This window comes from Amphiura filiformis, chromosome 6, assembly GCF_039555335.1.
Source record: "Amphiura filiformis chromosome 6, Afil_fr2py, whole genome shotgun sequence".
NCBI classification, from domain to species: domain Eukaryota; kingdom Metazoa; phylum Echinodermata; class Ophiuroidea; order Amphilepidida; family Amphiuridae; genus Amphiura; species Amphiura filiformis.
The window spans coordinates 37,640,380-37,666,498 of NC_092633.1; the positions used below are offsets into that span (position 1 = coordinate 37,640,380).

Sequence of the window (26,119 nt, forward strand, 5' to 3'; positions counted from 1 at the left end):
TTGCGATACTTGCCACGCGCGCATTAAGCAGCATCATTTGCACGGCTTACGCAAAGGTATTGCGCTCTATGTTGTTTTCCATCAGAACATTTGTAGCCATATAATTTGAGCCACATCCCTCGCAAACACACAGCTCTTCCGGTGTCTGAGAGCTCCATTTTAGCTCTTTCCAGTCTCTGTGGTGCCCGCTCTATATGCCATGATGTATGTATGATCTCCTCTACCGCTTTCCGCCCTGCAACAGAAGATTCTTTCCATTGGTTTTAAGAATTATAATGTTTTGAAAATTCAGAAGAATGTTATCTTGTATCATGAAATCTACCTTTATTCATGATGAATTCCATCAGGTCATATTTGCCAACGTCTTTTTGAAATTTGGATAGAGCAAGTAGCTCTAAATAACTTTTTGATTCCTTTACTTATAATAATGCTGGAGACAAATTCCTTAGACGCTCTGTTCGCCGTGTTTTAGACAACGTTCGCGGCCATTGTACACAGTGGTGCAATGAACAGGTCTGGATGACCGTCTGAAAAAGGAGGCTGTTGATGTTCCTTTACAGCATAGCGCCATGGGCTGTAATAATTGAAGTGTTCATCTGTGGCATTCACTTTAATTTTGTGGATATCATCTATGTGATTGCGTATGGCAAGCCATCTTTGCTGGCGATCTAACTGAAAGGCATTATGAAAATGGACACCCCCATGTTCATGGTTCTCCATGGCACATATCCAATGGGCAAATCTCACAGTGGTTCTGGAGTTGACGGCATCCAGCAAGATAATGTTAAACGCTCTTCTGCCGGGCACTTGTTGGATGTTAGCTTGACTGTATGTGACCAAGTACACTGATCGCATGACTCGAGCATGAAACCGCAACATGTTTAATAGATTGTTGCATCTATAAATATGTGACCCAATCACTACATTGTTCATAGTTAAATCATTAAAAAACATACAAAATACAATAAGATGGAGGCGGTACAACAAAAGGCAATAAGGCTGCAAAATGTTGACCCCCTATACAAAACTGAGAAAAATACTACCTTACAAAAATACTACCAAAAAACAAAAGCCAAAACATATTTACTAAAAAACAGTACAAACATGTAGCAAGCAAACTCAATAAACTTACTATACAATAGCAATTTGAATCAGTTATAGATTATAATTTTTCATATTTAGTGACCACATTGTAAAATGCACACACTGTTTTTTTTGTCAATTCATTCATGATCTCGTAATAGAAAGCATTAGAAATAGAGGGCATTATTAGCTTTCTCTAAATTCAAAAGACATTTTTCTCAGCCATTAACCTGTTTGCTCCACTGTGCCTGTGCATTGTCCCAGTATAGGCATACTAATTAGCAAGCAAGATGGGTTCTTGTTCTTGTTGGGGTACTGGCCAACAATCCTGATGGATTGAGAAGGTCAGGAAGTGTGTGCGCAAGGATACATTCCTAGTCCTGACGTATGTGGTGGCTTACAGCTTGCTTGAATTGGGTATTGTTTCAATGGTAGTTTTGTGTTCTGGTAGTTGGTTCCAATCAGAAACAGTATGTGGGAAAATTAATATTTCATGGAGTCTTTACTTGTAGGGATGGTAGAATAATTATATGTGTTAGATTGTAGATGTTGTGATTGAGGTTGGACGAGCTGCAGGAGTTTTCCGCTTGGCAGGGATAAGTGACCTAAACGAGCTTGCTGAAGAATAGCCAATCTGTGAGTCTTTCGTCTGTTGGACAATGTGTCCCACTCAAGCGAGTTGATTTTATTGGTGACTGAACCAGGTGAGCGAGATGAATAATCATTGCAGACAAGTGTGCAGCTCTTTTTTTGGATAATTTCTATCTGATTTGACATGTCTTTGGTGTAGGGATCTCAGGCTGCAGATGAATACTCAACCAGGGATCTGAAAAGAGATTTGTAGGCTGCTTCCTTGGTGATCTTTGGACAGGAGTATTATTATTTATTCTTTCTTTAGGCAGGGTAGCCCTTCAATGCTAAAACACTGATTTCCAAGGAGGCCCTGCATCAAAAAGTACAACATTCTTAAGTTAAAACAAATTTAAAATTACATATAAATACTGTACATACATGTAAATAATATATAAATTATTTTACGATACAACTTAAAATTACATATGAGCACACAAATAGATTATGATGCAGATGGAATAAACAAAATTATGAAGAATGAATCCTATGCTTAAATTGAGAGAGGCTCATGGATTCATAATTGCATTTAATATCAGCAGAAAGACTGTTCCAAATTTTAGCAGCACATGAATTAAAAGTCCTTTTCCCTGCATTAATATTCCATGACACTTCGTGGAGATTAAATTTGGTTTGACTCCTTGTGCCTTTAGAATGCATGCTATACATGAAATTAAATTGAGATGATATGTAACTTGGAGCCATACCTTTAAGGCATTTGAATATTAGAACCAACATTTGGTTAGACCATCTATCATTTAGTTTGTTCCATTGGAAGATACTCATCATATCATTAACAGGTGTTCTAATATCAGCAGATAGGATAATGCGAGCTAATCTGTTATGCAGAATTTGAAGAGTGTTTGAAAGATCAGCACAACAATTTGACCAAACAGAGCTACAATAATCGAAGTTTGGCATGACAAGTGCATTAGCAAGCATGATGAGAGTATCTTTTGGAACAAAATATTTAATACGTCTGATAATACCACAACGTTTGGAAATACAAGAAGACATTTTATTAATATGATTTGACCAAGACAAGATAGGGTCAAATGTGACACCAAGGTACTTAAATTCTTGACACGCTCAATGTTATCATTATTATAATATATGTGAACATTTTTGAACTTTTCTAATATATGACGAGTACCAAAGACCATAAACTTGGTTTTCTTAGCATTTAAAGTAAGATTGTTACTCTTGAACCAATCAGCAATAAGGTTTCATTTGATGAAATCAAGAGACTGGTTTGTTTTTGAGGTTATTTGATGAATATGATTGTTCCAAGTGAGCTTGTTGGTGATATGAACACCCGGGTATGGGTGGTCGTCTGTCAGAACGGAGTTACTCAGTTGGTATTCACAGTGTTTTGGAGATCTAGAATGAGTTAGACTCATTACATAACATTTGGATGGGTTGAAGCATAACTGCCAATTTTTTCCATTTAAGCAGAGTGTTTAAAAGTCCTCTTAAAGCTCCTCAGAACCTATGTCATTTTTGATTTCATTCATAAACACAATCGTCTGCGAACAGACGTACAGACGAATGTAAGTTGTCAGGAAGATGATTAATGATGTGAGGAATAGCAACGGACCCAGCACCATGCCTTGAGAGATGCCTGAAACAACGTCAGTCCAGGTCAAATGTTTGCCACCAACTACGATCCTTAGGACATGGTGTGTGAGAAAGTCTCTAATCTATCTATGGTTGTGAATTCCATTATCTTTTGAGTTTAAATAAGAGCCTGTTGTGGGGAACACTGTCAAAAGCTTTTGTGAAATCCATTATGGCCATAATCATCCGATAATGGCCATCAATTTGAGATTTTTTATCAAGAGATTTAGCTTAATCATGGACAGTGAGAATCAGTTGACTCTCACAAGAATGTTTGCTTCTTAAACTATGTTGTTTGTCTGTCAGAATGTAGTACATATCAAACTTGGCCATGATACTAGAATGAACAATGTGCTCCAGTAGTTTGGAACAACTACATGTATGAGTAATGCGCCTATAATTTTAGGCACAAGTGCAATCCCTTTTTTTAAACAAGGGTGTAATATTAGCCCAGTGCCATGATTATGGAACTTCTCCAGAATCGAATGGTTTTTGAAAAATAATGAACAAGGTCGGGCTATTTCCTCAGCAGCAATTTTTAGGATTCTGGTGGGGACTGAAGCTTTACTAGGGTCTAGCTCCTGCAATAATTTCCTAACACCCTCAACTGATATTTCATTATTGGGTATAATGGGGTTGTTCAAAGCAGGCATGCAAGGAAGGTGCAGTTTCTCTAGGGTAAACACTGATCTAAATTGTTAATTCAGTATGTCTTTTGTTTGTTATAAGACTCAAGCTTCCCTTCTTTTATGCAAGGTAGGAATACCCACAATATCAACTTTCAAGCTTTGATGAAAGACCAAAACTTTTTGGGCGAGGCTGAGTAGGTGTTGTTTACATGTCTCCTGTATGCGAATTTTTCATAGCTGGGGTCATCTCTGTTCTCTCTGTATTGGTTACAGACCTGCCAACTGTGCCTCATTTTGAGGGACTGTCCCACATTTGGGGTTTATCAAAGTGAAGATGAGGGACAGTCCTGCTTTCTGAAAATTTCAATGATGGCAAATTTAAATGTAAGAACAGCAGAAAATGATGCAAATTTCACTTTAAAATTTTGCTATAGCATTCTCTTTAGTCTATTATAATAAATACAGACCTGCAAAACCTCTGAATTCTGAAAGTATTGCACGCCTCAAATCATTGAAATTGTCGGTACCTGGTTTGTGTACATGTACATGGTTTTGGTCTCATTGTCCCTCTTTCTGACATTGATAGGTTGGCAGGTCTGTGGTTATGAGTTCTCTGGTAAATGTAAGACTCTACTGTTTATCCAAAGAGTCTGGTTACATTTACTAATAAGACTTATGTATGTATATATACAACATTAAACATAAAATATCTTAACCATGTTAACAACTTGTATCATATATTGTACTGGATCTACCTATTTACCCTGTACTGCTTTGTGGGTGATGTTGGTTGTTAATTGTCTGAAATGTGTGAGTATGTTTGTGTTCATCTTTTTGGACAAATACCTAACCTGCAGGCAGGCCTTGAAATAATCCAGAATTTCTGAGGGCCATTTGGGCCCTTGATCTTAAATGTTTGAGGGCCCTCACAAATTTGTGTGGGCCCAAATTTGGGCCATTGGTTTTTTTTAACCTATGAACCCCATAAAAAAGTGAGGAAAATGGTAAATTTTTTGCAGGCCTTTTGGGCTGCCGGATGTATCTTTTGCGGGCCCTCACTAATTTTTGAGGGTCCTTGCCTCCTTATTTCGAGGCCTGCTAACCTGTAGATCTTGCATACTTACATGGATATCCCTACCATGTGTACTAATTTGCTGTGTGAATTGTCTACATTTCAGATGATCCCAATCCAACACTCAGTCAGATGGCATTTGAGTTAAGTAAAGCCATGGAACTGTTAGCTGTGGTCATGGGGTGGGAATGGACTAATGACGTACTGATCAGGGAACATCTATGGCCAGTGCTCAAGAAATGGACTGTAGGTTTGCGCTCTGAAAATGGCATCAAGAACGGATCAGCGTGCTTGGTTATGAAAATCATAGGTAAGACCGTAGCCTCAATGGCTGTTGTTTTGTTGGACCAGAACAACGTAATTAATCAAACTTTATTTAAGTTTTTTAGGGGGGGGGCTATTTCGGTAATTTGAATAATTACTGTAAAGTTAGAATTTAAAATATTCAGATGCAGGATGATTGGGATATTCCATTAAAAATCCACACTCTTCCTGTGGAAGATTTTGGAAATGTCTTCCACAGGGGAGTGTGAATTTCAAATCGAATGAACACATTAACAGCTCCATTTACAACTCACCCTCCCTCTGAGGAAAATTCAAGTTGAATCTTTCTCTGAGGATGTTTGTAATTTAAACAGAGCTGTCTCATGTGTTTATTTCATTTGAAATTCATATTCCCCCTGTGGAATATATTTCCAAAATCATCCACAGGGGTAGTGTGGATTTTAAATGGAATAAATATCACATAAATATCATGCCACTAAAGAATGGGTCATGGTTCTCTCCACATTGCAAATAATCTTTATTAGCTGTGAAAATATGTGTTAATGTTAAAGCCATAATGTACGATTTCCATCAAATTTTAGTTTTATGTGTTCTTTACCCAAAATGCTGAAACAATATTAATAATAACTGCCGGGAAGGCTTTCTGTCCATTTTAAGCTTAAATAACATGGTGAAGTGAAAGAAACCCCATTGGCTATTTTGGCCGTTTAACAAGGAATTCTAAAAGTATAATTGCTCTACTGAACTACAAACACAACAAATTTGGCAGATTTCATTTAGATGTAAGTTGGGACATGTGTAAACATTACAAATATGTGATGCGATCAAGCAAAATCAGTCGGAACTTAGATATATTAAATTTTCAGTTTCTTATAGGATAGTAAAAAGCATTTACAAACCTGCATTTTGCAGAAACCCCATTGAAATTAAATAACCAGTTCCAAAGATATGAACGATTAAAGAGTTTCCAAAACAATAGGAAACAAAAGGAATTATTTCCTTTGTTTGGATATATCTCAAAGTCAAAATTTCAGAGTTTCGACTGATTTTGCTTGATGGCATCAGATATGAAAAAAAAAATCAGTTTTGAAACGGATTGTACATTAATTGTGCTTCTTTCCATACAGCCAATGTTGGTGTTCTTGGTCTGAAAAAGAACAAGCAGTCTGTGAGTGAAGTGATGAAGATGCTGTTAGCCGTCCTACAGCAACCGTCTAATATCAGTAAGTTAACAATGGGCTGTTCCAATTAAAATCCATCCGCCCTCTCTGAAAAAAATTATCTTAATTTTTCACACAGGGAGTGTGAATTTCAAAATGGGTCTACATGTACATGTACCTGAATGGGTGACTCCCATTTGAAAGCTACACTCCCTGTGTAGGAGATTAAGGTAATATTTTCCATAGGGGGTTGATGGATTTCAACTGGAATAGCCCAACATCCAAGATGCTGTTAACAATAAACAAAAGTCACAATTTAAGCTCATTCATTTGAGATTGATTTGGGGCTGATAACATGTACACCACCACCAGTTAGTTGCAGTAAATGGTGGATCTAGGGGGATTTGCCCAAATTTAAATTTAAAAAATGAAAGGAAAAATAAAATGTTTGACTCTTTTGTATTGTACTTCTACTATCAAGTGACACAAGTTGATAAAGTAGGTTTGGTGGATGACCCAAAGCAACATGAAAGGGACTTTCCGAGTCAAACTTTGCTATTCCATTCAATAACATCCTGATCTAAATAAAGTTGGGACTTTACATAGTAGAAACAGATTCCAAGACTGAAGCAAACTCCCCAGAGAAGGCATCTTATCAGATCACACTGGTATAACATAAAGAGATAGTAATAATAAGAATAAATGATGACGTAGCAACCCAACTATTTATGACCATTCTAAAACAAGTAATGTTCTTCCCCAAAAGGAATTTACTGCCCTGTATGTCATTTTTTGTTAATGAAATTCAGAGGATGTAGTCATCAGTAGCTTGACTGTAAACTTGAACTTGGTGGTCAAAGGTTATGTCGCTGTCATGGAATGTTAGTTGGTCAAGTTTCCCATAAATGGGAGAACATCAGGGACTGTTTTTTTAAATCTTGTACATATCGACTGCTGAGTGCCAGAAATGGGTAAGTGCAATAGCTGCTCTGTGAACCTTTCGGCAATTTATGCACAGTATATTGCACTCCACTACCCATGGCAGCTACACATGGCAGCTACTGCACTTGCCCACTTCTGGCACTGAGCAGACGATATAGGGAGATTGAATAATTACGTAATCTTAACACACTCATATTGGCTTGTTATTTTCCCAGTACCCCTGTGTGTGCAGCTGTATACAACAGATGCGGTTCTCCAATTATCTGCAGCCAAACCAAGCCTATCGCATCCTGTACTACAGAAATGGTGTTCTAATGCTGGGCAAGCTATACCAGCATCACTCACAGACAGAATACAAGTACTTGGATCATGGCTGACCAATACAAACCAAAGACAAATGGACAAAAGCAAACATTGATACTCATGTATCATAATTATGCAGCTGTTTCAAACTTAACTCTCTCCATGTGGGTGTCGACTGCAGGCAACAAGTTTCAAATGTTTTTTTTTTAATTCAAAAATTTCAGAATTGAACATTTTCATGACCATATTTGGAATCAGCATGAAAAGTGCATTAAAATGAGTACAATTGATTCAGTGATTCTTGATTCTCAAAACTTTGACTTTTCATGTCGAAGCTTATGGCTAGCAAGCAGAGCATTAAATAAACCAGCTAAAAAGACTAGTTTGCATCTGATATCAGGGCAAAGGGGCGGCGTGATTGCCAAGTGCAGACAGCGACATCAGAGCAAACTGCATAATGCACATCGTCGGTCGCAACACATAGTGGCGAAGAGTGATTTTCAAAATTTTCTGTTTCACATAGTGGCGTATAGGTTTAGAGCTAGCTATTATCCTTTAATAGTTATTCCTTGTTAACTTTTAAAGATACAGTTTAATAGTTTGAACCTTAAACTTTAATTACAAATGGAATCGGGCCACTGAGAGATAACAGTGGAGGAGTATCGACTTCGTTGCTAGTAGCATATCCTTCAAAAATGTTTTGATCGGAAACGTATTTTGTCCTTCACGTACGCCACTATGTGTTGCAACCGACGACATCTTCAAATCATGTCCATTTACTCAAAGCACTGTCGTACACATGCCCATGTTTAATAAGCCAAATCGGCATTGGAAGTTTGCAATGCATTGTGGGACAGTTTTTGCACTTTTGGGACACTTAGCCCTCTGACTTATTGGGAAAATTTAAAAAAATGGTTTCAAAATATAATCTAAAATGTTTTACAAGAATGAAAACAAACCCAAAAAACACTTATTTAAATATTTTTAATGATAACATTATGAGAATATTAAATTAATTAATAATAATTACAGCAATTTCCCCGATATGTCAGAGGTCAAATTGTCCCAAAACTTCTCTCAAAAACGGGAAGTTTTAATGGCGATTGGGCTTATTAATCTGCTCACATTTACTCGATGGGTTGATGTCACTGCCTGCACTAGAACAAAACTATACCTGTATCACTGACAGAGAGAATACACATGCATGGATTATGGGTGACAAATGCTAAGAACTGCACACAGCAATAATTGAATTTATCCTCACTAAAATTGTTTTTATGCCTCCACCAAAGGTATTATGTTTCCTGATTGTCCGTCCGTCATGCCGTCCGTCCAAGGTTGCAAGTGCAATTTCTCGGAACTGGTAAGGTGTTTAGTGATGCGACTTAGTGGAGGGGTGGCAATTGGATGTCTTTAAATTTCATTAGCTTTTTTGTTCCAAAATATGCTCATCATGTGTGATTTTTCTTCCTATTTTTTTATTCCCCCCCATTGGTGGTAGTCTTAAAGATGCGACTATAACCTGTTACCTGATGATATTGAACCATCTGTTTTGTCCTCAAAAAGCATATATTGAAAATAACATATAAGTAAAAATCAACCAAATTTACTATAACTGTTTTATTTTGTGTAAGTATTGTTGAAAAATATCACAGCCTTGCTGTCCCGTGTGTGACTAAATAATTTAAAAAACTTCAGATTGAAAAAAAAGCTTAAATTACTCATAAATGAATGTGCAAAAATTGTTATTTCTTCAAGTTAAGCATAACAGGTGCATACCATTAAAGAAATTATTTATAAAAGAAAAGAACAAAATAAATATATTTACTCAAAACAATCAGTGTGGAATGTCTATGATATATGAATGATACTAAAGTAACAAGAAATAGGAATTAAAGACTTCAGGATTGATGAAGTAGCTATCTAATGCTGATAATGGTTTTGATGAAGTAGCTATCTAATGCTGATATTGGTTTTGATGAAGTAGCTATCTAATGCTGATATTGGTATTGATGAAGTAGCTATCTAATGCTGATATTGGTATTGATGAAGTAGCTATCTAATGCTGATAATGGTTTTGATGAAGTAGCTATCTAATGCTGATATTGGTTTTGATGAAGTAACTATCTAATGCTGATATTGGTTTTGATGAAGTAGTTATCTGCTGCTGATATTGGTTTTGATGAAGTAACTATCTACTGCTGATACTGGTATTGAAGAAGTAGTTATCTGCTGCTGATATTGGTTTTGATGAAGTAACTATCTACTGCTGATATTGGTATTGAAGAAGTAGTTATCTACTGCTGATATTGAAGAAGTAGCTATCTAATGCTGATATTGGTTTTGAAGAAGTAGCTATCTACTGCTGATATTGGTATTGATGAAGTAGTTATCCGTGGTTAATATTGGTTTTGATGAAGTAGTTATCTACTGCTGATGTCGGTATTGATTAAGTAGCTATATACTGCTGGAATTGAAGAAATATCTATGTACTAATATTGATGAAGTAGCTATCTACTGCTGATATTGGTATTGATGAAGTAGCTATCTACTGCTGATATTGGTATTGAAGAAGTAGCTATCTAATGCTGATATTGGTTTTGATGAAGTAGCTATCTACTGCTGATTGGTATTGATGAAGTAGTTATCTGCTGCTGATATTGGTTTTTATGAAGTAGCTATCTACTGCTGATGTCGGTATTGAAGAAGTAGCTATCTAATGCTGATACTGGTTTTGATGAAGTAACCATCTACTGCTGATATTGGTTTTGATGAAGTAGCTATCTACTGCTGATATTGGTTTTGATGAAGTAGTTATCTGCTGCTGATATTGGTATTGATGAAGTAGTTATCTGCTGCTGATATTGGTTTTGATGAAGTAGCTATCTACTGCTAATGTAGTTATCTGCTGCTGATATTGGTTTTGATGAAGTAGCTATCTACTGCTGATGTAGTTATCTGCTGCTGATATTGGTTTTGATGAAGTAGCTATCTACTGCTGATGTCGGTATTGATTAAAGCCATATTATAACATTTCTTTAAAAATAGATTAGTATTTATTTTCCATAAAATGTTAGCTTTTACTGTCAGATATGTCCCCTTTTAATTTTGAGCCGCACAAGTGAGGTAAAGCAAAGAAAATTGGAATTTACTACTAGCGCCAATGCATGTTACTCCGGCGGTTGTAATACAGTACGATCCTCTGGCGTGTGTGTCCCGCACGCCGTGTTCGTAGTACTGTGTTATGATCAACATTACAATCGAGTACATTACAATCGTGTAAAAACCTGAATTTAAAATTTTTTGAGGGCGTTCTTCTCAGCAAATGTTATAATATGGCTTTAAGTAGCTATATACTGTTGGAATTGAAGAAGTAGCTATGTACTAATATTGATGAAGTAGCTATCTACTGCTGATAACGGTATTGACAAAGTAGCTATCTACAGCTGATATTGGTATTGACAAAGTAGCTATCTACTGCTGATATTGGTATTGACAAAGTAGCTATCTACTGCTGATATTGGTATTGACAAAGTAGCTATCTACTGCTGATATTGGTATTGACAAAGTAGTTATCTACTGCTGATATTGGTATTGACAAAGTAGGTAGCTATCTACTGCTGATATTGGTATTGATAAAATGGCTATCTACTGCTGCTATTGGTTTGATAAATTAGTTATTCATTGCTGATATTGGTATTGAAGAAGTGACTATCAACTGCTGATACTGGTTTTGATGAAGTAGCTATCTATTGGTTTTGACAAAGTAGTTATCTGCTGCTGATACTTGTTTTGATGAAGTAGCTGTCTACTGCTGATATTGGTATTGACGAAGTAGCTATCTACTGCTGATATTGGTATTGATAAAATGGCTATCTATGCTGATATTGGTTTGATAAAGTAGTTATTCATTGCTAATATTGGTATTGAAGAAGTGGCTATCAACTGCTGATATTGGTTTGGATGAAGTAGCTATATCTGCTGCTGACATTGGTATTGAAGAGGTAGTTATCGACTGCTGATATTAGTTTTGATGAAATAGCTGTCTACTGCTTATATAGGTATTGATGAAGTAGCTGTCTACTGCTGATGCTGGTTTTGATGAAGTAGCTGTCTAATACTGGCATTGTTTTTGATGACGTAACTATATACTGCTGATATTGGTATTGATGAAGTAGCTATCTACTGCTGATATTGGTCTGATGAAGTAGCTATCTACTGTTGATATTGGTATTGAAGAGGTAGTTATCGACTGCTGATATTTGTATTGAATATAAAGTTGGTATCTACTGTTGATATTGGTTTTGAAGAAGGCAATTTGGTGTGCCTGATCTGCTCTCATGTCCCACAAAAAAATAGGCCTACTGCAAAGGTTGCTGCACCTTTTATTTTATCTGTACATAATTGTAAAGAGTTACTTTCAAATGTGGGTGGGATGACTCACAGGGAAGTTATATAATATTTATAAATCATGATTGAATAGCGATCATGAGAAGTTCATGGGCCATTAAAAGGGATCTGGAATGAGCGTTTTAAGAGTTTCGACAGTATTTTTTGTGGGACATGAGAGCACATCAGGCATATCGAATTGCATTCTGAATGCGCAGAATGTCTTTCTGATATCAAATAATTTTCATTTTTTGAAATTTACGATATAATACAAATTTTATGACAAATTATTAAAATTTGATATTTTTCACATTTTTGATATATAACAGTCCTCGAAGTAAATTTGATTAATCTAATGATATATTCTTAAAAAAAGCCGACGATCAATTAAAAATTTTGACCTTTCATATTGAAGATATGGATTTTTTCCCCAAAAGACCTAATTTTTGTGGGTGTTTTGGGAAAAAAATCCATATCTTCAATACGAAATGTCTAAATTTTCAATTGGTCGTCGGCTTGTCATCCCACCTACATACACTTCAAGTATAAATCATCAGATTTATAAAGTTTACTTCGAGTACTGTTAAATATCAAAAATATCAATTTTTAACGATTTGCCATAAAATTTGTAATACATTTCAAATTTCAAAAAATCAAAATTATTTGATATCAGAAGGACATTCTTCGTATTCAGAATGCAATTGGATATGTTTGATGTACTCTAATGTCCCACAATAAATACTGTCCAAACGTTCATACCCCATCCCTTAATGAACTAAAAATTATTCGCTCCACTGGACACTGAAAGATATTCAGCAACACGAACCAGACACTTTGATAAAGTAGGCTTACTTTAGTACGAAATGTCACATTACGTCATTATATATTTTTATGTCAATAAAAACAACGTTAAACATCACCACAGGCCTATCGTTCATTTTTTTAAATATTTTTATCATGCGATGTCATGTGGGGAATTTTACTTTTATCTAAGAACCAGACACGGTATTTGCAATTATTAGTGGTAGAACTCAGTCATCGAAATGAAACGATATAGCATTGTTTGTGTAAATTTGATGATACTACAATCGAAGTAACCAACGTATTGAGAGCTGTGATTGAATTTATAACTTTATAAGCTTAATAGGTAAGTAACCATGCACAATTATTATTTTAAACGACTTACACAGAGAACCAGCCTTAGCCAACTTAACAGGTTGTATAGTATATCAAGCATATCATGTATATTATATCTACCAAAAAAGTTTCGAAACGTAAAAAGGGGACAAAGTTTTAAAAATCTTTCCTGTGTGGCTTTTCACCCTTTTTTAAACTTGGTCCCATTTATGAAAGTTTCTTAAGACGTATACTCACATTTTTTTCGGACTTTATGTATTTTTTATTAGAAAATCAAACAAAATCTGTTTTCTTTTTCCAGATATTGGACTTGTTGATTATGAATGAGAAATAGACTAGGATTTAAAACCAAAGGATGATGAGCCTGATAATGCAAACCTATTTTTATCATCTTTGAAGATACCATCAAGCCGGAACCACCACCATTTGCAACTATTTAATGGTCACCAACGCTTCCACTTTTATTTTATATTCATGATTATAATGAATAAAGAGCCTTTCATTTTATTGAAAGTCCAATAAAAACATTTCCATAATACATAATAATGGATCGGAAGAAGAAGCCTCCCGTAGCTCTTCCCGTGAAAGATAGAACGATTAAGCCTGCACTTACTCGCACCACAGATATTGGAACACATGTTAATGCACCCAGGCTAGGTAAGAAGAAATGAAGTGTGCGAGTCTACGAGAGATTGCAGGGTGCGATGGGTGTGTGGGAGTGGTGGGGGTCAAAATAGCAGAATAAATTCACCACAAAACATTTCCGTGTGCATCTGTCTACATTTTAGACCAAATTTCATTTTGCCTATCATGCCTATTTCGCTTGAAAAACTTTCTTTTTGATTTTTTTTTAATCTAGGAATTGGTGGCGGAGATGAAGACCACCCAACTATGGAACCCATTCAAATTGTGACACCAGCAAATGTTCAGGGTGCTCCAAATGACATTAATTACAAGAAAGGGCGAAACTCTTCAGGCGAGAAATTTCGTAATTTCCTCAAAGGATTGTCGAGAAACCAGGAACAAAAACCAAGTGTAAGTGTTTACGCCATGGATCAGAAGAAGAAGAAGAAGAAGCCTCCAGTAGCTCTTCCCGTAAAAGATACAACTAAAAAGCCTGCACTAACTGGCACCCAGTCACCAGTATATGATAATGCAGTTTTTGCAACCAGGCTAGGTAAGAAGAAATAAATTGTGCGAACGATTGCGGGTGGGATGGGTGTGTGTATGTGGAAGTGGTGGTGGAGGGGTAAAGTAGCAGAATAAATTCGGCACAAAACATGTCCGTGTGCATCTTTCAACCTCTCTTGTAACAAAGGCTCTGACTGATAACAGGAAACTAAACACCTTTTCTTGGTCCACCGGTATAATGAATGTAATAGACCTACCGTGATTAATAAGGCTAATTTGAACACATTAATTGTAGATAGTCTACATTTGAATTTGGGGTTGGAAGATACCTTCCCCTAAATAACAGCTAATATCAGTATTGCGAACCATCAGCATCCATGGTTCGATGTAGAGAGTCTTTCCTATTCAGAGGAGATATTGCAATTACACACCTTATTGCCTTTTAACAATAACCAATGACACTAGCACGTAATTCCAGCCAAGCACCAATCTTTACACAGCCGTTGACGTTAGTCACGGCTGTGTCTTTTTTCTTACAGGATCTTCTTCTTCTTACACAGCCGTGACATTAGTCACGGCTGTGTCTTTTTTCTTACAGGATCTTTACACAGCCGTGACGTTAGTCACGGCTGTGTCTTTTTTCTTACAGGATCTTCTTCTTTCTTCTTTCTTTCTTTCTTCTGCCGACCATTACATTTGCTCTAGCATTTACATGCTTTTATCGATTTTGACCTAACTTGGTCAATATCATCACTGACCAGGCCCCTACATGTCACATGAATTTCGTGGGGTCAAAGGTCACGTAGGGGTCACAGAGGTCAAAAACGTGATTTCAACTCAAAATGCTACTTCTCCCACAAATTTCGTAGGACAGTAACGCCACTTGCGCACATGCATTGTTATTACCCAGTGTCAATAAATCATACACAGATTTGAGGTCAAAGATCATTAAGGGGTCACTTCCGGTATAAAACCAAATTCCTTCAAAAAATTTTATAAGCTAAGAAAAACATAGGAGAGTGACGGTATGTGCACACGTAAATTATGTTTACCTAATGTATATGTGGTATTTTTTGTTTGAGGTCAAAGGTCATTAAGGGGTCACTTCCGGTATAAAACCAAATTCCTTCAAAAAATTCATTAGCTAAGAAAAACATAGGAGAGTGACGGTATGTGCACACATGAATTATGTTTACCTAATGTATATGTGATATTTTTTATTTGGGGTCAAAGGTCATTAAGGGATCACTTCCAGTCCAAGACAAAAAAACATTCAAAATGTCCCTTCTGTCACAAACAACATGGCCGAGTGATACTATGTGTACACATGCGTTGACTTAAGGCAATGCCTGTGGGGTTTTCGTAGATTTTGAGGTCATTAAGGGGTCACAACACGGCTGTGTTCGTGGTCTTAGACCACAGCTAAGTCTAGTTCTTCTTCTGTCGACCATTACATTTGCTCTAGCACTGACATGCTTACACTGATTTTGACCTAACTTGGTCACAACCATCAATGACCATGCCCCTACATGTCACATGAAACTCGTGGGGTCAAAGGTCACATAGGGGTCACAGAGGTCAAAAACGTGATTTCAACTCAAAATGCTACTTCTCCCACAAATTTCGCAGGACAGTAACGCCACTTGCACACATGCATTGTTATTACCCAGTGTCTATAAATCATACACAGATTTGAGGTCAAAGGTCATTAAAGGGTCACTTCCGGTATAAAACCAAATTCCTTCAAACATTGTTATTAGCTAAGAAAAACATATGAGAGTGACGGTATGTGCACACATGAATTATGTTTACCTAATGTATATGTGATATTTTTTATTTGGGGTCAAAGGTCATTAAGGGATCACTTCCAGTCCAAGACAAAAAACATTCAAAATGTCCCTTCTGGCACAAATAACATGGCCGAGTGATACTATGTGTACACATGCGTTGACTTAAGGCAATGCCTGTGGGGTTTTCGTATATTTTGGGGTCAAAGGTCATTAAGGGGTCACAACACGGCTGTGTTCGTGGTCTTAGACCACAGCTAAGTCTAGTCTTTCTTCTTTCTTCTTCTTCTGCCGACCATTACATTTGCTCTAGCATTTACATGCATGCATCGATTTTGACCTAACTTGGTCACTATCATTACTGACCATGCCCCTACATGTCACATGAAATTCGTGGGGTCAAAGGTCACGTAGGGTTCACAGGGGTCAAAAACGTGTTTTCAACTCAAAATGCTACTTCTCCTACAAATTTCTCAGGACAGTAGCGCCACTTGCACACATGCATCGTTACTACCCAGCGTCTATAAATCATACACAGATTTGAGGTCAAAGGTCGTTAAGGGGTCACTTCCGGTAAAAACGAAATTCCTTCAAAAAAAATTTTTCTTAGCTAAGAAAAACATAGGAGAGTGACGGTATGTACACACATGAATTATGCTTACCTAATGTATATGTGGTTTATTTTTATTTGGGGTCACTTCCGGTATAAAACGAAATACCTTCAAAATGTTACTTCTCCCACAAATTACATAGGACGGTGACGCAACTTGGACACATGCATTGCTATTACCCAGTGGCTATGAATCATACACAGATTTGAGGTCAAAGGTCATTAAGGGGTCACTTCCGGTATAAAACCAAATTCCTTCAAAAATTTTTATAAGCTAAGAAAAACATAGGAGAGTGACGGTATGTGCACACATGAATTATTTTTATCTTATATATATGTGGTATTTTTTTTTGTTTGAGGTCAAAAGTCATTAAGGGGTCACTTCCGGTATAAAACGAAAAACCTTCAAAAATGTTTATTTAATAAGAAAAACATACGACAGTAACGAGTATGTTCACACATGAATTGTGGTTACCCAATTCATATGTGGTATTTTTTTTATTTGGGGTCAAATGTCATTAAGGGGTCACTTCCGGTCTGAGACGAAAAACCTTCAAAATGCCCCCTTCTGCCACAAGTAACATAGCAAAGTGGTGCCACGTACACCCATGCATTGACATTAGCCAATGTCTATGGGCGTTTTCATATATTTTGGGGTCAAAGGTCATTAGGGGTCAAAACACGGCTGTGTTCGTGGGTTAGACCACAGCTAAGTCTAGTTCTTACACAGCCGTGACGTTAGTCACGGCTGTGTCTTTTTTCTTACAGGATCTTCTTTCTTTCTTCTTCTGCCGACCATTACATTTACTCTAGCATTTACATGCATTCATCGATTTTGACCTAACTTGGTCACTATCATCACTGACCAGGCCCCTACATGTCACATGAATTTCGTGGGGTCTAAGGTCACGTAGAGGTCACAGGGTCAAAAACGTGATTTCAACTCAAAATGCTACTTCTCCCACAAATTTCGTAGGACAGTAACGCCACTTGCACACATGCATTGTTATTACCCAGTGTCTATAAATCATACACGGATTTGAGGTCAAAGGTCATTAAGGGGTCACTTCCGGTAAAAACCAAATTCCTTCAAAAAATTTTATTAGCTAAGAAAAACATAGGAAAGTGACGGTATGTGTACATATGAATTATGCTAACCTAATGTATATGTGGTATTTTTTTGTTTGAGGTCAAAGGTCATTAAGGGTTCACTGTCGGTATAAAACGAAATACCTTCAAAATGCTACTTCTCCCACAAATTACATAGGATGGTGACGCAACTTGCACACATGCATTGCTATTACCCAGTGGCTATGAATCATACACAGATTTGAGGTCAAATGTCATTAAGGGGTCACTTCCGGTATAAAACCAAATTCCTTCAAAAAATTTTATAAGCTAAGAAAAACATAGGACAGTAACGGTATGTTCACACATGAATTGTGGTTACCCAATTCATATGTGGTATTTTTTTTATTTGGGGTCAAATGTCATTAAGGGGTCACTTCCGGTCTGAGACGAAAAACCTTCAAAATTCCCCTTCTGCCACAAGTAACATAGCAAAGTGGTGCCACGTGCACCCATGCATTGACATTAGCCAATGTCTATGGGCGTTTTCATATATTTTGGGGTCAAAGGTCATATAGGGGTTATAACACGGCTGTGTTCGTGGGTTAGACCACAGCTAAGTCTAGTTCTTTCTTCTGCCGACCATTACATTTGTTCTAGCAAACTCATGCATGTACCGATTTTGACCTAACTTGGTCACAATCATCACTGACCATGCCCCTACATCTCACATGAAATTCGTGGGGTCAAAGGTCACGTAGGGGTCACAGGGGTCAAAAACGTGATTTCAACTCAAAATGCTACTTCTCCCACAAATTTCGCAGGACAGTAACGCCACTTGCACACATGCATTGTTATTACCCAGTGTCTATAAATCATATACAGATTTGAGGTCAAAGGTCATTAAGGGGTCACTTCCGGTATAAAATCAAATTCCTTCAAAAAATTTTATTAGCTAAGAAAAACATAGGAGAGTGACGGTATGTTCACACATGAATTGTGTCTATCCAATTTATATGTGGTATTTTTTTGTTTGAGGTCAAAGATCATTAAAGGATCACTTCCGGTATAAAACGAAATAGCTTCAAAATGCTACTTCTCCCACAAATTACGCAGGACGGTGATGCAACTTGCGCACATGCATTGCTATTACACAGTGTCTATGAATCATACACAGATTTGAGGTCAGTGGTCATTAAATGGTCACTTCCGGTATAAAACCAAAATTCCTACAAAAAATTTTATTAGCTAAGAAAAACATAGGAGAGTGACGGTATGTGCACACATGAATTATGTTTACCTAATGTATATGTAGTATTTTTTGTTTGAGGTCAAAGGTCATTAAGGGATCACTTCCGGTATAAAACCAAATTCCTTCAAAAATGTTTATTAGCTAAGAAAAACATAGGAGAGTGACGGTATGTGCACACATGAATTATGTTTACCTAATGTATATATGGTATTTTTTGTTTGAGGTCAAAGGTCATTAAGGGGTCACTTGCGGTATAAAACCAAATTCCTTCAAAAATGTTATTAGCTAAGAAAAACATAGGACAATGACGGTATGTGCACACATGAATTATGTTTAACCAATGTATATGTGATATTTTGTATTTGGGGTCAAAGGTCATTAAGGGATCACTTCCGGTCCAGGACAAAAACATTCAAAATATCCCTGTCACAAATAACATGGCAGAGTGATACTATGTGCACACATGCATTGACATAAGGCAATGCCTGTGGGGTTTTCGTAGATTTTGGGGTCAAAGGTCACTAAGGGGTCACAACACGGCTGTGTTCGTGGTCTTAGACCACAGCTAAGTCTAGTTAATCCTATTATTGAAGAGGATAGCTTATACTTATGTATAGCATTAGTAAAAACCTTAAAAGTCTTTGTTTGCTTTGGCTAAATCCTGTTCAAGAGAGGACATTCCTGAACCTCGTTCAGTTGGGGATGATTTGAAGTGACCGCCAATTATGACCATTTGATATTTAATACCAGCAATGTGGAAAAAAAGAAATAATGTAATGCCAAAATAATGTACCCTTTTACGGAAGGAGCAAAGTTTAACAAGTTATAACTCCGCTTCTGCAGTACGAATGTCAGCGGCGAATGTCACGTTATTATTTCCCAGTCTTTAAAAAAAATTGCAGGCAGCGGTGGGAATCGATCTCGGTACCTCGCGGTTAAAAAGCACTGTGCAAGACTACTAAGCCAACTAAATATCTGTTGTGCGATGCTTGACATTAATCTTTGATATTGCTTAATGGAACAAATCGCGGAATTAAATTAGTAATAAAAGAAGTATATAGATTCTTATTTAGCGGTCAAATTGGATAAAAGGGGAAATATTTGTCCCTGCTCTAAAGAAAATATAGGTTAGAAAATTATCAAATAAATTTAAATTAAAAATTGAGATTTTATATTTCTTTCTTTCACGAGGCGGCACAGACAAACACTGTATAAGCTAAAAACTCGACTCTCATCACTAGATGCTGTCATAGCTCAATGGTAGAGCATCAGACTGCTAATGTCAATATCGTTGGTTCGAGTCCTCCTGCCAGCAATGCCAGCTACGCTACAATTTGTTCTATTTTTTTCGTTTATTTATTGATTGATTTATTTTTGTTTATTTATGTAAATAATTTGATATATGTGACCATCCACATCGAAACGCTCGTAAAGTCGGCCCCTGGTCAATTTTGTTTTCTTTCATGTTTAGAAAATATATATCATAAGCTTTACAATGATATATCATTTGACTTCAAACGATATCCAGAAGTGGAGTTATTGCTTGTTAAACTTTGCTCCTTCAGTAAAAAGGTACATTATTTTGGTGCTACAATATATCTCTTTTCTACATTGCTGGTATTAAATATCAAATGGTCATAATTGGCGGTCACTTCAAATCATCCCCAAGTCAACGAGGTTCAGGAATGTCCTCTCATTGTTAATTGTTGGTTAACCCACCACTTGAACAGGATTTAGCCAAAGCAAACAAAGACTAAATCTATTGGTAGAGTTTAAACCTATACACACAACTAAAATTGTTCACTTACGTGAGCTTTCGACACGACGACTCTGTGTCTTTTTCAAACTGATGGTGATTGAGTTATTGATCTGGGATGTCACATGACGAGCTGACGATGTCATGTGACAGAACAGGTTCATAGACCGGAGGTAGCTGGTGGCGGCCTTTGTCCTTGTTGAGTGAACTGGGGTGGCGTCTGATGTTGATGGCTTCCCTTACACCACGATTAAACCAGTTGGAATCCTGATCGAGCACTTTCACGTCCTTCCACGCGATGGTGTGTTTCGCGGCTTGAGCGTGTTGAGCGACCGGCGAGGAGGCATTGCTCTTGCGTTTATGTTCCGTCAGCCTAGTGCTAAGCGTGCGTTCAGATTCACCCACATATGCAGCGGGGCAATTTTCACATGAAATGTGATAAACAGTTCCGGAGCGTTGCTCAGTTGCTGTCTTGTCCTTGGGAGCGACGAGGTTCTGACGAACGGAGTTAACCGGCTTGTAGTGTGTGCGAATGCCCTTGGCTTGGAATAGGCGAGCAACAGTCTCGGAGTCCCCTGTATGTAGGGGATCACCACACTACCTTTGGCCGGTGGTCTGTTTTGATACTTAGCTTTCTGTTTGTCCTTTTCTTTGTTATCACTGACAGCGAAAACCCATGGCTCATAACCACACTGGTGGAGACACTGTTTGATGTGGTTCAACTCATGTTGTATGTCTTCGTCGCGGGTAATGATCGTGTTGGCTCTGTGGGTCAAAATCCTGGCAACACCCAACTTATGTTGCAAGGGGTGGTGTGAACCAAAGTTAAGATATTGGTCCGTGTGGGTAGGTTTACGGTATACACCACACGTGAAGGACCCATCTGGCTGTCTAGTGATTAGAGTGTCTAACATAGGGATACAGTTATTAACTTCCGACTCTGTGGTGAATTTGATGGCACCATTGATGCTGTTAATGTGATGCGTAAACTCGTCTACATGCGCACGCTTCATGATGCAGAAACTGTCATCCACGTAGCGGTACCAGATCTTGGGTGGATGGGGCGCTGTCTTGATGGCACGCTCTTCAAAATCCTCCATGAAGAGGTTGGCAACAATGGGTGAGACGGGGGAGCCCATGGCCGCCCCCTCACGTTGGCGATAAAGACACTCGTTAAACTGAAAGTATGTTGTCTTTAAACAGAAAGTCAAGAGTTCAATGACCTGGTCCGGGTTCAGGTTTGAGCGTTCGTAGAGAGAGTCATCATCTTCTAACAAAGCACGAATGATGTCAATAGATTGATCGACTGGCGTGCTGGTGAATAAAGCCGACACATCGTATGAAATTAAAACCTCATCCTCCTCAATCGTGACTGTGCTCAGCTTTTCAACTAACTCCTGAGAGTTCTTGAGGTGGTACGGGGTGTTCCCTGCTAGGGGACCAATAATATCCGCGATGAACCTTGCGACATCGTAGGATATAGATCCCATACATGATACAATGGGCCGAAGAGGGACTTCAGTCTTATGTATTTTGGGGAGCCCATAGAACTTGGGGATATCAGCAGATGTAGGATGCAATTTCCTTTTCTCAGGATAAGTGAGAGCATTGTCCTTTAAGAGTCTTTGGAGTATAGTGACAAGCTTAGTCTTGTACTGGCTAGTAGGGTCTTTGGTAAGCCTTTCATACGTGTTCTGATCATCAAGCAATTTCTGAGCTTTGTCTATGTAATCCTGTTTATTCAACACCACCGTGGCTCTGCCTTTATCAGCAGGTAAAATTGAGATAGTTTTATCAGCCTTGAGATCTTTAAAAGACTAAATCTATTTACTATAAGTATAAGCTTATTATCCTCTTCAACAATAGGATTAAAGATTGGTATATGACTGGACTGAAATGAGAAACTTGTAGGACAATTATTAGGTACATTATGAATACAAGCTTTATGCACATTTTGGACTGTAACTCGAAATTCAATTTGCCGACTTTACGAGCGGTTTGAGATGGATGGTCACATATTTGAAAAGAGGTATTTGAGCAATTGAAACGCACAACACCTATGAGTTGGGCCTAAGGATGATGATGACATATACATGTCATCATCATAAAAAAAAATTCTATGTATACCTGACGCCGGCAACTAGACTACTATACAAAAAAAATAGTATACAAATATTTACTGCTCAATCAATATAATACTTGCAAATAGATCATAGTTTACTAATCTAATCCTGTAATATAGACCTGTTATATCACCTGTATTTGCATGTAGAGTCTATACATGGTTTGTTATGGTAGGGATTAGTGTCCGATCTCTGTAATGTAATGTAAATGAAACATATTGACATGCAGGAAGAATCGATCAGGGCGCTATCTATTAGGGAAAGATAAACACTATTCAAAATATCAATAGACAAGAAGAAAGGGATGTAGAGATTTGTAATTGAGTCATGCATGATTTAACAGAAGGTTCTTTCCAAAACCCAAACGTAATGAAAAACTGTTTATAATAATTCATGGTTAAATGTTATAAAAACCATCAGACTAAATTTCGAACTTATTGTCAATTCAAACGTTCATTTTCATTAGAAAAACGTAAGCATAGATCTACTTTTTGTAAATTAAGAATAAGTTGCCATAAATTAAGGATTGAAATGGATAGATATGTTTCACCTAAATTGCCTCCAGAACGGAGAATCTGTAAATATTGTAATCTCAATGAAATTGAGGACGAATTTAACTTCATTATGAAATGTTCCTTATATAACGATATCCGTAATAGATTTATGACGTTAATATATGATATTTTTTGTTACAAACAATTCAACTGAAAATGATAAGTTTCTTCTTATCATAGGTGCCAATGATTTTCACACCACCAATGTAGTTGCCAATTTCATTTATACTGCATTTGAAAAACGGGATTTAAATAATAGGCCTAGGCCTATGCCTAGTTAATTTATATTATATTCTTTATAGTTGTAAACTTTATTGTTCTTGTATTTTATTTGTATTATATATATTATTATATATGTTTTGACCATATCTTGTTGTAAGATGAATGTCAATAAAATCTGATTCTGATTCTGATTCTTTCTACCTTTTAGACCAAATTATATCTCATTTTGTTAAATTTGATATTTGTAAGGAGCGTAAATGATGATAAATAACTTAATGGAATAATGTATGCGATATTTTGAGATTTCATGGTAATTGCTACTGCCTATAGCAAATACCAATTTGCTTTCTACTGCTGATAGCAAATTTATTCTCTTCCGCTGAGAGCTAATTAACTATCTACTGCTGATAGCAAAAGCCGTAGCCTACTCTCTATTTCGGATAGAAAAGTTATATAGCAAATTTACTGCTCATTGCTGAATGTGTTTGCTGTCTACCCATTCTACTGCGGATAAATAATTCCGGATTTATAGTATTAAAAAAGTTTAATTTCGTTTAACATACGCCCTTAATTTATCTTGACTTTCTACTTTGCACAATTATAATAGCGATAACTAATTACATTAGTAGAGAACGTATACAGTTCAAGTATAATTTTATACAGAGGGTATATAATTCAGTATAAAAAGGCCTTCTTGTTTTCCTCAAGCATGCAAAGCCTTACAACTGTTAGCAATGCCGATTTCGCCTGAAAAACTTTCTTTTTGAACTTTTTTTTAAATCTAGGAATTGGTGGCGGAGATGAAGAACAACAAACTGACGTTAATATCGGTTACTTGGAACCCATTCAAATTGTGGCACCACCAAATGTTCAGGGTGCTCCAAGTGGCACCAATAACCAAAAACGACAAAACTCTTCAGGGGAGAAATTTTATCAGGCACAAAAACCAAGTATTGTTTACGCCGAACCGTACCAATTTGAAGGAACAGGAGCTTCCCCAGTGATAGTAGGAGATTCAGGAGGATACATCGACCTTAAATCTGGTGATGACAAATACTCACAATTTGTCATATCAGGAGGCGCTATTTATGCAAACAATTCAAGAAACCCATCCCAAGACCCTGTTCTCCAGTCTAATGATAGACATGTTTCAAAATCGGAACGCATGACCGAATGTTTGCCAACGTTTGCACTAGGACGGTCCAAACGATGGATCCTGGGTTTAGTCGTCACTGTCATATTGTTGGTTCTCATCATGATAGCCTTATTCGTGTAATATAAATTAATAAAATAATAATATAAATTATATATTTATATAAAAGGTATAAAAGACTAATCACTGAATTATTGCTGACTATTGTAACCAGTAGCTTATTGCTGATTGACCAGTAGCTGATTGACCAGTAGCTGATTGCTGATTGACCAGTAGCTGATTGCTGATTGACCAGTAGCTGATTGCTGATTGACCAGTAGCTGATTGCTGATTGACCAGTAGCTGATTGCTGATTGACCAGTAGCTGATTGCTGATTGACCAGTAGCTGATTGCTGATTGACCAGTAGCTGATTGAAGATTGACCAGTAGCTGATTACTGATTGACCAGTAGCTGATTGATGATTGACCAGTAGCTGATTGCTGATTGACCAGTAGCTGATTACTGATTGACCAGTAGCTGATTGCTGATTGACCAGTAGCTGATTGCTGATTGACCAGTAGCTGATTGCTGATTGACCAGTAGCTGATTGCTGATTGACCAGTAGCTGATTGCTGATTGACAGTAGCTGATTGCTGATTGACCAGTAGCTGATTGCTGATTAACCAGTAGCTGATTGACCAGTAGCTGATTGCTGATTGACCAGTAGCTGATTACTGATTGACCAGCTGATTGCTGATTGACCAGTAGCTGATTACTGATTGACCAGTAGCTGATTACTGATCGACCAGTAGCTGATTGCTGATTGACCAGTAGCTGATTGCTGATTGACCAGTAGCTGATTGCTGATTGACCAGTAGCTGATTACTGATTGACCAGTAGCTGATTGTTGATTGACCAGTAGCTGATTGCTGATTGACCAGTAGCTGATTGCTGATTGACCAGTAGCTGATTGCTGATTGACCAGTAGCTGATTGCTGATTGACCAGTAGCTGATTGAAGATTGACCAGTAGCTGATTGCTGATTGACCAGTAGCTGATTACTGATTGACCAGTAGCTGATTGCTGATTGACCAGTAGCTGATTGCTGATTGACCAGTAGCTGATTGCTGATTGACCAGTAGCTGACTACTAATTGACCAGTAACTGATTGCTGATTGACCAGTAGCTGATTGCTGATTGACCAGTAGCTGATTGCTGATTGACCAGTAGCTGAT

General features: G+C 37.3%; 2 protein-coding genes across 2 annotated transcripts in view; both read left to right on the forward strand.

The window, feature by feature from the left end:
- LOC140154511 (uncharacterized) overlaps positions 1 to 7,926 on the forward strand; it is a 56,929-nt gene extending 49,003 nt beyond the window's left edge. The window contains exons 22-24 of the mRNA XM_072177079.1: positions 5,138 to 5,341; positions 6,444 to 6,539; positions 7,634 to 7,926. Of these exons, the coding sequence (XP_072033180.1) occupies positions 5,138 to 5,341; positions 6,444 to 6,539; positions 7,634 to 7,836 (503 nt within the window). The 3' untranslated portion in view covers positions 7,837 to 7,926. The remainder of the gene's footprint in view (positions 1 to 5,137; positions 5,342 to 6,443; positions 6,540 to 7,633) is intronic.
- Positions 7,927 to 13,792: 5,866 nt separating this feature from the next.
- Positions 13,793 to 25,026, forward strand: LOC140154512 (uncharacterized). Its single transcript, XM_072177080.1, has 3 exons — positions 13,793 to 13,904; positions 14,107 to 14,424; positions 24,536 to 25,026. The coding sequence occupies exons 1-3, from the start codon at positions 13,793 to 13,795 to the stop codon at positions 25,024 to 25,026; spliced, it is 921 nt and encodes a 306-aa protein (XP_072033181.1).
- Positions 25,027 to 26,119: the final 1,093 nt, after the last annotated feature.